Raw genomic sequence first — 14,219 nt, 5'->3', positions numbered from 1 at the left:
TATAGGAAAGATCAACGCGTGAAAAACGAAATCTTCCACCGCCGGCTAAAAGTTCAACGCGTTATAGCATCACGGACTCAATTTTCGTTATTTTTATCACGCGTTATTGTTTTGTTTTGGGAGGGTAATTGTTGGTTGGGGGAAAATTGTTGGGTGTGGTGATGAGTGATGACCACCCCCACTAAAAAGGTTGTGAGTGATGAAAAAATGATCGATGACATGGCGGAACTTGATTGATGCTTGTGAGTGATAGAATTCTATTACTGTTGACCAAATGGGCAAGTCCCTAATGTTGTAATTGGCTCCAAATGGGCAAGTCCCATGTTAACAAGCCATCACCTTCTCTTCGATTTTCTTTCCCCAAAGTTTACGCAGGTCCGAAAGACAATGCGATTTTCATGCACTCCCCTTCAATTCACAAAACCATAATCAGCTTGTAACCCTACGTCAATTCTTGGGCTTCTTCGATAATATGGATTATTACTATTGACCCATGATCAATCTTGTTAAGGTTTTGTTATCTGTTTTCCTAATAATCATGTGATTCTTGATGGTAAAAATCCAATCTTGCCATTCGTTTTCTTGAAATCTTATGTGAGTAGATCATTCCAGACATTAATTCATCTGGGTTGGTTGTAATTCTCCAATTCATGCCAAAAATCTGTCTGATTGTTTAATCTTGGTTGATACATTTCAAGATTTGCTCAACTCGGAAAACGAATGAAAGATGTCGACTTTCGAGGGTGTCTTTGTGAATGATCAATGGCTGCAAAGCCAGTTTACGCAAGTCGAGCTTCGTAAACTTAGAACCAAAGTATGACATTTCATGTTTATACCTTTGCTCATTGATTTGATATGAATCTAGATGTTGATTGATTCGCATATAGTTTGTTTCAGCAAGAAATGAATCTGGGACAGTCACAATACAGGATTTGCCGCCGGTTTTGGCAAAACTAAAGCCCTTTAATGAGGTAGCAAGCCAGGATGAAGTTAACCGAATGCTAAGCGACTCATATTCTAACTTGTCCAAAGAGTTGGATTTCGAGGGCTTCCTTCGGGTGAGTGGATCAACTATAGACAGTCTAGTTCGTTTAACGGGTGTTTGGCATTGCGTTTTCAAGTTGCGGATAATCAATATATAGTGTTATTCGCGTTTAGAACGCAACGCCAAACACCCTCGTGTTTCGTTAAGTGATGAAAAGACAAAAGGATTTTTTTAGAACTTTTTTATATAATTATTATAGGTATATCTGAATTTACAATCTCGAGCAAGTGCGAAAATGGGAACTTCAAAAACTTTCAGAACGACTTCATCGTTTGTGAAATCGGGGACAACTCTCCTTCGCCACAGCATTAGCGAAACGGAAAAGGCTTCATATGTTTCTCATATTAACAACTATCTTGGAGAAGATAAATTTTTGAAGCAATTTCTTCCTTTAGACCCTGCTACCAATGCTTTATTTGATCTTGCTAAAGATGGAGTCCTATTATGGTATTACTAATTACTAATAATTCAAATGTTCGACTATATATTCGTTTGTTTAACAAGACTTATGTTGATTGATACTCTTGTTTTTGTAGTAAGTTGATTAATGTGGCTGTTCCCGGTACGATAGATGAGCGAGCTATCAACACTAAAAAGGTTCTTAATCCATGGGAACGAAATGAGAATCACACGCTTTGCCTTAATTCTGCAAAGGCTATAGGCTGCACTGTTGTTAACATTGGCACACAGGACTTGGCTGAAGGAAGAGTAAGTTGAGAACATGTGATCATAAATGGGCGGGTCGAACGGGCTGGGTAACGGGTCAAAACACGGTCATTCTTGATACAAGTTGAAACGGGCTACGTTGGGTTGACCCAAAACCTTTTTTGTCCATAATTTTTAGTACCTTATATAAGTAAGACTTTGGGTGATTTCAACCTGTTTCCATATAAAGTAATTATTTTCTTGACCTGTTAGAGATGAAGCATAACCTGGTTCGTCGAAATTGCGCCACTTAAGCGAAGCAAAATAAAGTAACTCGTGAGATATTAAACTTAAGTTTTGTACTAACTTTTCTTTTGGTTCATGTTTGCAGCCACATCTATTACTCGGGTTGATATCGCAGATAATTAAGGTAATTTAGGGGATTATTTTTGTCAAATTAATTCAAGTTTTGTATTAATATATATTTCTAACTTAATGTTGGCACTGCCAGATACAACTTTTGTCGACAGTCGATCTAAAGAAAACCCCTGAGCTCGCAGCGATGGTTGAAGATAGCAAGGTCCGATGGCTTGTTTGGTTGCTTACCGACCTTTATTTATTTATTTATTTATTTATTTATATATAGTTTTATACGCGTGATTTACATCTCAACGCGATGTTAAATCTACAGGAAGCTGAAGAACTCATGGGTTTGGCACCAGAAAAAGTGCTTCTAAAATGGATGAACTTTCAGTTAAAGAAATCAGGCTACAAAAAAGAAGTTACAAACTTTTCATCTGATCTAAAGGTACTTGTTTATGATTAATATTGAAAAAAAGGCTGTATACACACACTTTTAGCTGATTTATCTAAGTCGTGTGTAGGACGGAGAGGCATACGCGCATTTACTTAACGTTCTAGCCCCAGAACACGGTACCACTAAAACTTTGGAAACGAAAGATCCCACAGAAAGAGCAAAGTTGATTATCGAACAAGCGGAGAAATTGGACTGTAAAAGATATGTTACATCTAAGGATATTGTTGAAGGGTCCACAAATTTAAATCTCGCATTCGTTGCGCAAATATTTCAGCATAGGTGAGTGAGTCTAGTTACTTCTTTTCAAGTGTATAAGATATTAAAACCTAGATAAAATGTTTAAATATGGATCATATGTAACTTGAATAACAGGAATGGGCTTACTATAGATAAAACTAAGACTTCATTTGCGGAGATGATGACCGACGATGAAAGCACATCACGGGAAGAAAGATGTTTCAGAATGTGGATCAACAGTCTTGGAGTCGAAACACATATTAATAACGTGTGGGAGGATGTCAGAAACGGGTGAGCTTAAAATTTAAAAAAAAAAAAAAAAGAACGCGTTTGCATGATAATGGATTGACGGTAACTTGGTAAGCAATTTATGATTTTCATACCTTTGAATTTTTTTCTTGCATTCAGATGGGTTCTTTTAGAAGTTCTTGACAAACTCGCTCCGGGGTCAGTTATGTGGAAGCAAGCAACAAAACCTCCAATTAAGATGCCGTTTAGAAAAGTCGAGAATTGCAATCAAGTTATAAGGATTGGGAAAGAATTAAATTTCTCGCTCATCAATATTGCTGGAGCCGACATTGTTTCAGGAAACAAGAAGCTTATAATAGGTTCGTTTTTTAAATGGACGTTCAATACAGAACCAATTTGAAAGTAGAGAAATGTGAGAAACGCACCAGTTACAACTACACATATTGCTTTAAATACAATACATAAGACAGTTTATGCGGATGCCGCGGTTCTCTACTTAAAATCAGTTATGTATTGAACATTTGATCGCACCCTTTCTTATATAAAACATGATCATATCTATCGACAAAGGAATAAAATAACTAACTGTGTTTGGTCTTGTTTGCAGCGTTCTTGTGGCAGTTGATGCGATTTAGCATGCTCCAACTTCTCAAAAATTTACGAACTCATGGTCAAGGAAAAGAGATAACCGATGCTGATATCCTCCAATGGGCAAACATGAAAGTCAAACAGTCAGGAAAAAGACAAATGGATAGCTTTAAGGTAATCTCGATATGGTTATCGCAGATCGCATAACAATGTAACCGCTTTCAGTCTGATTGTCTTGAGTAACCATCTTTATTTTCACCCATAAATGACTTCCGAAAATTCAATTTAAGGTAGCTTGTGGTTTGTACAGGTTACCAGGTCAAACTTATGATGTTTGTAGGTTTGACCTTATTGACTTTTTTTCTGTCATGTTGCTAACAAGATAAAGGAATACCTGAAACTGAAATTTTGAAAAGTTGTTACCCTGTTATGGGTGAGAAAGCAAAGATGATTACTCAAAACAGAAATCAGGCAAAAATAGTTAATGATGAATTTTTTTTTTATTATTATTATTATTTTATTTTTTTTAGGATAAACGACTATCAGACGGTATTTTCTTCCTCGAGCTTCTTAGTGCAGTGGATAAAAGGGTTGTAAACTGGGGTCTTGTTACCAAGGGCGAGAACGGTAAATTTTTAACCTTTTATCATTTTAACGCGTTAAATCTTTAAACTTTATGAAACTAACATTTTCTAATTGTTGTTGAAATCACAGAGGAGGATAAGAAGTTAAACGCAACGTATATAATTAGTGTTGCAAGAAAGCTAGGGTGCTCCATCTTCTTATTGCCTGAGGACATTCTAGAGGTAAAAAAAATTACTCTTTCAAATCTAAAAAAAATAACTGACTTTTTAAACAGCAATGAATTGAAGTTCAAATATATGTTGACAGGTTAACCCGAAGATGATCCTGATTTTGACAGCAAGCATCATGTACTGGAGCTTGCTACAGAAGGCTAAGACCGAAGAAGAAGATAGACCACCCGAAGAAGAAGCAAACGCAGCGATGGATGAAGCCGCTAGCGAAGATGGTAGTACCCAAGCGAAAGAAGAAACGGTTGAGAACGATAATGAATGATTATGTAATATAAATTATTCGTATTAATAAGTAAATTTTGTTTTTTTGGTATTAGAATTGTATGTGGTATTATTGATAAGTTCTAAAATATTTCAACATGTTAAAAAACAAAATTACTCATTATCAGCTACAGATTGTTCTTGTTGTGCAACCAACATAAGCATCTCAAGGCGTTTATCAAAAAGTAACGCGCTTTCGTCTCTTGTATCGAGTTCTCCAGCTTCAACTTCCAGCCACTTTTCACGCAAATCATCTAGAACGTTCCCTTCTGTCATCTTCATTTCCGCTCCAGGAGCATTTGGAACAGTGGTACGAAGTGATGAATCACCAGATGGCGGTGGCAGCGTTAGAAGCATCGCTCTGAATTCCTTAGTATCTGCAAATGTCTCAAAGTTGCAGGCTATCATATCCAGACAATATTCCCGTATCTTCAAAACACCGTACCTACAACAACACAAGGTTTTGTCGTAAAATATAACGTGTGATATTATTAAACTTCAAAGAACTGATAAAATAAGCACAGGGTAACGGTAACGGTAACGGTAACATACATGTCGGATAATATCAACCAGTGGCATAATTGTGAAGGAGGGACCATTTGTAGATGAGGTAGTAGAGCATCAGCAACCGCGCGTTTAAGAGGAAATAATAAGTATCTTGAAGCAGCATCAAACATTTCTTCAGCCTGCTCAATATATCAGTAAACGACCGTTTTTTAAGAGTTGAAAATTACATTTTTGACATTTTTTGTTTATTTTTTTAAATCTATAAAGATGTATGTAGAATACCTGTTCAGGGTTGATATCCTTCAAACCGTCAGTGTACCTGTGAAGAAGCAAAAGGACGTTACACAAAAATTATGTTTTTTAAGTCCATTATACAAACAAATCATAAATAAATAAATAAATAAAATGAAGAAGCTTACATGTACTCTATCATCTTCTCAAAAGCTTCCATGCTAAGATCGTGTTCGTTAATAAGCGGAAGATTGTAATCAGGTAACCCATCTTTCCCTTCAAGAAAATCCTCCATACGCGATAATCTAGTTTTAAAGTATTCCGATCTTGAAGCCAAAATAACTTGATGACAACGAAAAACTTTATCATCAACTTTTATATTAACATCCGCAAGATCATCTTCAAATTCAAAACCATTTATTTTCATCGAACCAAATCGTGACACAAGATCATCTTCATGTTTTCCCTCTTGAATCGAATTATTAAGAGATATTTGAAGAACACGCGATAAGGCAGCGGGGAGACGATCTTCCTCAGGTAACGAACTACCCTGTAAAATATACCGTCGCTGGGAATTATCGATATCTTGTAACGATTTATAATCTGCGTACTTTTGATGCCTCACTTCTTTTTCTATAACCTTTTGTAATGATTCGCACTTACAAACTTTGCATATTCTAACGAGATCTTCCATGTCATCAACAGCGATCTCGAGTCTATCGGAGTAAAAGAAGTGAACAAGGCTGTAAAATGCAGGGTAAGATAACTTTTCTCTCGAGAATCTTATTTCTTTACGGTCCCTCCAATCGGTTTCGAACTTTTTCTTGAAGTAGGGTGACCTGGCACTCAAGATTACTCTATGAGCTTCGATTGGTCTTCCATGAAGATAAAATGTAACGTCTGGAGGGAAATAGCTGGGACTGGTTCCTCCGTTAGACAAATTACCTATTCACCGTTCATACCCACTTTCAAATTCGATATCAAGATTAACAATCAAGCAAAGATTAGTTCTTAAAGTGCAGATTATAACATACAAGAATCAAAATCAGACAACTGATGATAAATCAACATGATTAACAATAAAGTTCCGTTTTTTTAACAATCCATACTTTAAGTGCAGATTATAACATTCAAGAATCAAAATCAGACAACTACCTAATGATAAATCAGAATGGTTAACAATAAAGTTCTAATCTTTTTAACAATCCATACTTAAAGTGTAGATTACACCATTACACCATTCAAGAATCAAAACCAGACAATTAACTAACAATAAACCAACATGATCAACAATAAAGTTCTAATCTTTTCAAACAATCCATACTTAAAGTGTAGATTATACCATTCAAGAATCTAAATCAAACAACTACCTAATGATAGATCAGAATGATTAACAATAAAGTTCTAATCTTTTTTAACAATCCATACATAAAGTGTAGACTACACCATTCAAGAAACAAAACCAGACAAATAACTAATGATAAATCAACATGATCAACAATAAAGTTCTAATCTTGTTAAATAATACATAATGAAAGTAGGGGTGTTCATCGAATCGAATATCGAATTTTCGAATTATTCGAATCAAATTATTCGAATAATTTTTATTTTTCCTTGAATTCGAATTCGATTCGTATTCGATTAAAACCTACCCAATTCGATTCGTATTCGAATAAAAAACCCAATTCGTATTCGATTCGTATTCGATTAAAAATTTGAATTCGAATTGATTCAGTTTCTCAGACAGAAAACATGTAAATAACTATTAAAATGAAACATAAGTTTTAAAGCAACCATAAATAAAGTATCATAAGTCTAACATTCAAAACGAGGATTCGGGAATAACCACTACACTTTAATATTTTTAGGGTTAGAAATATACTGATAGATTTGCTACTTAGGTTTTAGTTATGGCCTTATGGGCCATGTAGTGGGTTTGGTAATGGGCAATTTTAATATTTGGAATAAATTTTGAAAATAATTTATAGTATAGCCCAATAAAGTTATATATGTATTATATATAAAAATAATAAATAAAATGTATAATTTTTATTCGAATTTCGAATCGAATCGAATTTGAAATTATAAACTCGTATTCGATTCGTATCGATTTGTATTCGATTTACTTGACTCGAATTGAATCGAATTCGAATTCTTATAATCGAAACGAATTCCTGATAATCGAATCGAATTTCGAATTTGTCGAATTCGAAACGAATTCTGAACACCCCTAACTGAGTCTGAAAGTGTTGACTACACCATTCAAGAATCAAAACCAGACAACTAACTAACAATAAACCAAGATGATCAACAATAAAGTTCTAATCTTTTTAAGCAACCCATATTTAAAAGTGTAGATTACACCATTCAAGAATCAAAACCAGACAACTAACTAACAGCAAACCAAAATGATCAACAATAAAGTTCTAATCTTTTTAAACAATCCATACTTAAAAGTGTAGATTACACCATTCAAGAATCAAAACCAAACAATAAACCAACATGATCATCAACAAACTTCTAATCTTTTTAAACAACCCACACTTAAAAGTGTAGCTTACACCATTCAAGAATCAAAACCAAACAACCAACCAACAATAAACAACATGATCAACAATAAAGTTCTAATCTTTTTAAACAATCCATACTTAAAGTACAGAGTACACCATTCAAGAATCAAAACCAGACACCTAACTAACAACAAACCAACATGAACAACAACAAAGTTCCAATCTTTTTATACAATTCATACTTAAAGTATAGAGTACACCATTCAAGAATCAAAACCAGACACCTAACTAACAACAAACCAACATGAACAACAACAAAGTTCCGATCTTTTTATACAATTCATACTTAAAGTATAGAGTACACCATTCAAGAATCAAAACCAGACAACTAACTAATAACAAACCAACATGAACAACAACAAAGTTCCAATCTTTTTAAACAATTCATACTTAAAGTGTAGATTACACCATTCAAGAATCAAAACCAGACAACTAACATGATCAACAATAAAGTTTTAATCTTTTTAAACAATCCATGCTTAAAGAACCAAAACCAAACAACCAACTAACAACAAACCAACATGATCAACAACAAAGTTCCAATCTTTTTAATCTTTTCAACCAACCCATACCTTCAAACTGTGACTTCCCATCCAATTGCTCCAAATACCCTCTATTCCCCACACACCCAAGAAAAGTTTCCCTCAAAGCCCCCTGCAACGGCCCCAACGGAGGCGGGCGCGCCTCAAACGCCTTCAAAAGCTTCCTCACCTTCAAATTCAAAGCAGCATAATGACACCTGTCACCATCAAAAGTATGTTCTGAACAAATTGCACCACTTTCAAGCAACATCTTGGCTGCATCAAGATGCCCTGCTAAACAAGCATAGTATAGAGCCACAGAGTCCCATTGGTCACGTGCGTTGACATTAACACCGGACTCTAATAAGTATTTCAGCCGGTCAACGTCTCCGGCGCGTGAGGCTTCGAAAACGTCGCCGTATGGGACCTTTTTTAGTGGGACTGATGATAAAAAGTCTTCTGGGTTGAGGTCAATGTCGTCCAAATCGGACATAATGATTGTGGGTTTCGGTTCAAGATGAATAAAGTTGCTGAATTTGGTAAGGATGATGATGATAAAGAGGATAAGATCGTTGTTTGTTCATTGTTTAGTTAAGGGTGTTTGTGGAATTTGAAGATGGAGGCGGTTGTTAAGAAAATATCAGCATTTTTCTTGGTGATTAGGATGTGATTAGGGTTTATGATCAGGTGACTGTAGTGAGAAATGGGTTAAAGGAGGAAGATGATTAACAAAATGGACAGTTATGATTCATCGGCAAAGATTTTAAGAGGGTGTGAAAAAACCAAATTAACCGACCCATAATCGAATTAACTGATAAAACCGAACCAAATCAAAATCCGGTAGGTCAATTAGTTGTTTTTTTTTTTAACCGAAAGTAACAGGTCGGTTATGGTTATCAATTTTTCATACCCATCATAACCGAACCAAACCGACATCTAGTAAAATCTTATCATTTTTGAAACACATGTATGCATTTTATTTCAATGGAGAGTTGACATGAACACTCATGCGCCACGGATATGCACAAAACTTAAAATTGATAGCCACTCAGGTAAAGACGATATAATGTATGAGATATTGTATGTTACATTATACGTCCATATAGGGCAGCGAGTGTGATGGTATACGCTTGTATTGAGGCATACGACCCATGTACGTATGTTATTTTATAGCATATGACTGACGTGTTGACTCAATGACTATAAGATGTTGATGCAGCGTATTCCCCTAAAAGGGTGTATCTTTAGCAACACCCTTGATAAAAGTATAAAACTATTAAAAAGATCAAGCCACTTGTAATATTAAAAGAAAATTTAGTGGATAAAGAACACTGATTTGTGGGTCAATACTGAAATATCATAGATAACCAAACATAAACTCCAGCCAGAAACAGGCACCAGGAGCCAACAACATCTCAATACATAAGCTACAAGATTTGAACACAAATCCCTTGTGAGGCAAGTTACCTCCTAAACATAAATAATAGTCTGAAAACAAACATGCTAGGCCTTGCAAGCCTTTTTAGCATTTGTACAACATGTCCAAGTATATTAAGGTTTATTATTCTTAAACAACAGATGTCAGCTGTTCTCGTCCGAATTACTAGAATTTAGCCGTCTTAACCTTTGATCAAGCTCCGCCATTACCGCTGGTTCTTGTTTTTTCCTTTCCTTGGATATATTCGTGCTCATAAACCCCAGTTTATCAAAAGCAACCTGCACCCATAAGTACCAATATATAACGTTATTTTCTCCTTGATCCAACAGCCTAAACACATTTATAGAGGGTACACTTACTGTCAATAGGTCATCGGGATCAAAGAGATGATGAGTCGTATTCTGTATAACATTGATTACATCCCCAACATGATTTGCCATTAGCAACTCGTCTTCCTTCATCTGCAATAACAGTAGAACCACAAGACTTGTTACTTTTAATGAATTAATGGACTAGTGTTACTCGTATAAGTCTGCAAGTAAAGACATAAATAAGTGAATCACCTTGAATATAGCAAGAGCCATGTTAAGTAAGACCTGTGCTCCTTCATAAAAGAGAACATCCCAAACTCGCAACGTTGTCTGCATTTGTACGAACATAACTATTAGATATATACATACATGTCACATGTCACATGTCACATGTGCATATTCATGATTTACGTATGTCTACAGTAATCATAACCTCTGAAGGCAAGCTCTTTGAAAAGAGACAAAGGAACCACTCGGTGGCAACAAGAGAGACATCGAACTCAAGAGCTTCTAAATGAGCATGTATACTGCATTCCAGAATACTCAAAGTTTAAAAGCCGTAATTTCATGATAAATATATAAAGCAATACAATATTACCTTGGGCATTTCTTTTTCAGCAAATCTTTAAACACCCTTTGTTCTACATGACAGCCTGATAAGTTATTTGAGTAGCAATCATTGACTAATACATTTTCCAAAAGAACCGCCAACATCCAAAACGCGTCTTCTTCTGTTTTCATCACGAGTAACAATAATGCAGCCACATAATTTAAACCCTGCAGTAAATTATAAATACAACTCAGTCACCAAAAACAAAGACCTTTATTAGCATTGTTAATTGAGCATGTTGATACATACCTGACAATAACCAACATCAGAATCACGAAAAGAGTAACCGACAAGAACACGTCTCAGCGAAGCGTGACCTTCCGGAGTGTCCAACCATGGATGACCCGGGAAAGTTCGTGGCAGATCCTGCATTCCAAAAAAAATAATAATAATAATAAATAATAATAATAATAATAATAATAATAAAAAAAAATTCAGCTCGAGAGTACAGTGTACTGTATAAACCAATATTTAGTAATTAAAAATGTGGATTGAGTACACTAAAACTTAAAGTAAACAAACTGAAGTGTCTGAATTTAAAAGCAACCATATTACACTATACAATTATTATATATCCCTTCAATAACACACATAATCATGTTAATGACCTTTACAAACTCTGGATCATGTAAAGAACTAAAGATACTTATCGCATAACGATTTTTATTTTATTTTTTGGTTTGAAACATTTTCGTTTTTATATAAGCAATCATAGGCCAATTACAATGAAGTGGCAGGTAAACAGGCAACAAGCTGCGCCTCAACCCCTTTTGGATAACAAAACCGATCCTACTAAAGACAAAGATATGGGTCTTAGCCTCTTAGGGGTCGAGAAATGTTACGTGCCAATGTGACCCACGATCTACTAGCTAGCACGTTCTCACAAAACTCACTTTCATGCAACTTTAGTTATGCAATTTTCCTTTGTTTAGTTTGTAATTCATGTCCTTATTTTACGTAGGTGGGTAAATTAGAATGAGTAGTGGGATTAGTGGTGATAGTAGTGTAATTGTTTTTGTAAGCCTATAAATAGGTATTTGTGCTTAGTGTTTTATTATGAATGAAAATTATTAAAAGGAGAGTTATCTCAAATTCTTGGTTCCTACTATTTTCTTTTGAGCTTAATCCACTCAACGGATTATTTATCTATTAACCGATTGGTACATATCAAGAAACTACTATGCATGACCCGTTGGACCCTGTTCGAAAATTCCACAAAATTACACATCCGCGATGATAAAACACAAAATTATAAGGCATTTAAGTTGCAATTCACATCCCAGAACAAAAAATTGCTACAAAAACAAAACGGACAAAATTTAGCTAAAACATTTTGATATAACATGAACAAAGAACTTGTAAAACTTACATGATCGATCTGCTTTGTCGCAGGGGTGACCTTACCCTCAACAGCAATTATCAAATCATTATAATAGCTATCCGGCACAGTCGATTTCTTCTTCGCAGCACCCGACAAAGAAAACCAAACTTTGGGTCTCAAAACCGGAGGTATCCCCTTTCTAATCAGCTTCTTGAGGGTGATAGCATTCACTAAAGCCGAAAACTTTAGGGAAGATTTAATAGCAGAAGTTACATGAGTCTGTAAATACCAATTTGCCCCTTTGCTAGCTTCTAAAGCCCACCAAACCCTACCCTGTTCCCTCACTTTCTCCCTCACCTCATTCAATATATTTGCATCATCAACATTACCCTCAACTGTAAACCCATAAAGATCTTGAAATTTCACAGTGATATTTGCCCTTCTGGCATGAATACTTGGTCTCAAGATGGGTATTTGGGATTGAATTTCAAGAGATAGATCCCTCTTGCTTTGAGTTCCAAACATTTCTTATGGATGTATAAATTATAATCAATCAAGAAACATAAAGATTCAATCTTTATACAATAAAAATATCAAGAAAGCTCACATGGGCTTACTGGGTACAAGATTGGATTCACAGATCAAATCTTTACAACATATCTCCAAATGGGTGCCTGAAAAATCTCAACTTTCTTGTATAAAACCACAAATTATTGAAAAAAACATAGCAACAAGAAGGTAAAGATGATAATAAAAGCAAGAAACAGAAGAACAGAAGAGAAAAGATGATGTTGATCTTGAAATGGAGGTGTGGGAATTGACAGATGAGTTAGGAAACCCTATGTAATTAGGGTATAACGCGTTTGAATTAGATGAACATGGTATGTTATATGCAATTCATTATTGTAATTTAAAGGGGAGAACTGACTTGAGTAACATTAGTACAAAGATTTTTTAATGAGGGCCGCATAGGTTGATTACTTCGTAGGAGGAAATGTTGAATTGTTGGTGTTTAGTATTTATTTACGGATTAAAAGGGATTGGGTGGGGAACTTGTGTGGTAGGTGTGGTAGGGTGTGGTGGAGCACACTTTTCTTACATTTTATTTTTTTGAAAATTTAAATTGTAAGAAGATATTGAAAGAGAGTGTTGTCTATATGTTCTATTTTTGTTTTGTTATTTTCTTTGATTGTTTTTAAATATTTTATTTGTGGTGATGCTTTACGGTTGAGTTTATGCCATTTGTGTTTTTTTTTTTTAAATGAAAATCTTTTGTTAAAAACCACACAAGTTTCAATATTTTTAAAAAATTATAAATGTTAATTTTTTTAAAGCTAAATGGAAGATATATGAATACGGTATTATTTAGAGGCTTTTTGTTTAGCTCTTAATGGGACTTTTAATGATTTAACATTTAATGGTTCAGACTGTTTGTTTTGCGAGTAGATATCTGAATGGTTCAGACATTTATCTCTGAATGATTAAGCATTAGGGTGTCCGGAGTGGGGGCGGCAAACCCACCCGGCACCGATCGGCAAACCCACGGCAACCAATGCCAACACCTTTGTCGCATGGGTGTTTGACGAAATGGGCACAGATTCGGTGAGGCATAACCGACGCGGGGAAGGAGAGAGAGAGGGGGGTGTGGGGTGCGGTCCATTCCAATCTCAACCAGTCACATCTTTTTCCTTTTTTTATTTAAAAAGTTTACCACTTCACCAAATGTCTAAATCATTGCCAACACTTTTCACCAAAGTTTAATCACTTTTCACTGATTGACGTGGCGCACTCTGATTGGTCGATTTTTTAGTTTGTCACTCTCAAGTGTTTAACCACTCCTAACACCCTTATGCTGAATGGTTAGACCTCTAATCTGAATTGGACAAACATTTTTCTCTAAATGGTTAAGCATTATACTAGCTCTTAATGGTTCAGACCTCTTACTGGTTCAGTACTTAACCATTCAGAAGTTGCCAAACAGCCTCTTAATAATTATTGTGTTTCAATTTTTAACATGAAGTGAAAGGTAGTAGTGAATAAAGATTACTAAATA

The 14,219-nt window shown here is 35.2% G+C and overlaps 3 protein-coding genes across 3 annotated transcripts; 1 reads left to right on the top strand and 2 right to left on the bottom strand.

The window, feature by feature from the left end:
* The first annotated feature begins 293 nt into the window (after positions 1-293).
* LOC110885997 (fimbrin-5) lies at positions 294-4,660 on the top strand. The gene is made up of 14 exons (XM_022133748.2): positions 294-814; positions 888-1,058; positions 1,245-1,492; positions 1,582-1,753; positions 2,082-2,120; positions 2,202-2,270; positions 2,382-2,498; positions 2,575-2,786; positions 2,880-3,035; positions 3,153-3,352; positions 3,601-3,755; positions 4,112-4,208; positions 4,296-4,387; positions 4,473-4,660. The coding sequence occupies exons 1-14, from the start codon at positions 728-730 to the stop codon at positions 4,656-4,658; spliced, it is 2,001 nt and encodes a 666-aa protein (XP_021989440.1). The 5' UTR covers positions 294-727; the 3' UTR covers positions 4,659-4,660.
* Positions 4,661-4,727: 67 nt separating this feature from the next.
* LOC110885999 (BTB/POZ domain-containing protein At2g04740) lies at positions 4,728-9,420 on the bottom strand. The gene is made up of 5 exons (XM_022133750.2): positions 8,538-9,420; positions 5,584-6,340; positions 5,447-5,483; positions 5,210-5,343; positions 4,728-5,102 (listed from the first exon to the last, which is right to left on the bottom strand). Exons 1-5 carry the CDS (start codon positions 8,977-8,979, stop codon positions 4,772-4,774), a joined length of 1,701 nt encoding a protein of 566 aa, XP_021989442.1. The 5' UTR covers positions 8,980-9,420; the 3' UTR covers positions 4,728-4,771.
* A 401-nt stretch (positions 9,421-9,821) lies between these two features.
* Positions 9,822-13,288, bottom strand: LOC110885996 (growth hormone-regulated TBC protein 1). Its single transcript, XM_022133747.2, has 7 exons — positions 12,215-13,288; positions 11,095-11,211; positions 10,834-11,012; positions 10,669-10,762; positions 10,488-10,565; positions 10,284-10,385; positions 9,822-10,202 (listed from the first exon to the last, which is right to left on the bottom strand). Exons 1-7 carry the CDS (start codon positions 12,689-12,691, stop codon positions 10,068-10,070), a joined length of 1,182 nt encoding a protein of 393 aa, XP_021989439.1. The 5' UTR covers positions 12,692-13,288; the 3' UTR covers positions 9,822-10,067.
* Positions 13,289-14,219: the final 931 nt, after the last annotated feature.

This window comes from Helianthus annuus, chromosome 10, assembly GCF_002127325.2.
Source record: "Helianthus annuus cultivar XRQ/B chromosome 10, HanXRQr2.0-SUNRISE, whole genome shotgun sequence".
In the NCBI taxonomy this organism is placed as follows: Eukaryota; Viridiplantae; Streptophyta; class Magnoliopsida; order Asterales; family Asteraceae; genus Helianthus; species Helianthus annuus.
The sequence above is the reverse complement of the archived record's forward strand: the minus strand, read 5'-3'. Positions and strand labels throughout refer to the sequence as shown.

Excerpts from the sequence above, each read along its gene's own strand:
- LOC110885996 (XM_022133747.2), bottom strand. The coding sequence starts at position 12,691 with ATGTTTGGAACTCAAAGCAAGAGGGATCTATCTCTTGAAATTCAATCC. Across the intron at positions 11,013-11,094 it reads CTGATGTTGGTTATTGTCAG|GGTTTAAATTATGTGGCTGC; the intron begins GTATGTATCAAC and ends AATTTACTGCAG. Across the intron at positions 10,386-10,487 it reads TGGCTCTTGCTATATTCAAG|ATGAAGGAAGACGAGTTGCT; the intron begins GTGATTCACTTA and ends CTGTTATTGCAG.
- LOC110885997 (XM_022133748.2), top strand. The coding sequence starts at position 728 with ATGTCGACTTTCGAGGGTGTCTTTGTGAATGATCAATGGCTGCAAAGC. Across the intron at positions 1,059-1,244 it reads ATTTCGAGGGCTTCCTTCGG|GTATATCTGAATTTACAATC; the intron begins GTGAGTGGATCA and ends TAATTATTATAG. Across the intron at positions 1,493-1,581 it reads AAAGATGGAGTCCTATTATG|TAAGTTGATTAATGTGGCTG; the intron begins GTATTACTAATT and ends TTGTTTTTGTAG.
- LOC110885999 (XM_022133750.2), bottom strand. The coding sequence starts at position 8,979 with ATGTCCGATTTGGACGACATTGACCTCAACCCAGAAGACTTTTTATCA. Across the intron at positions 6,341-8,537 it reads TGGGAAGTCACAGTTTGAAG|GTAATTTGTCTAACGGAGGA; the intron begins GTATGGGTTGGT and ends AACGGTGAATAG. Across the intron at positions 5,484-5,583 it reads GAGAAGATGATAGAGTACAT|GTACACTGACGGTTTGAAGG; the intron begins GTAAGCTTCTTC and ends GCTTCTTCACAG.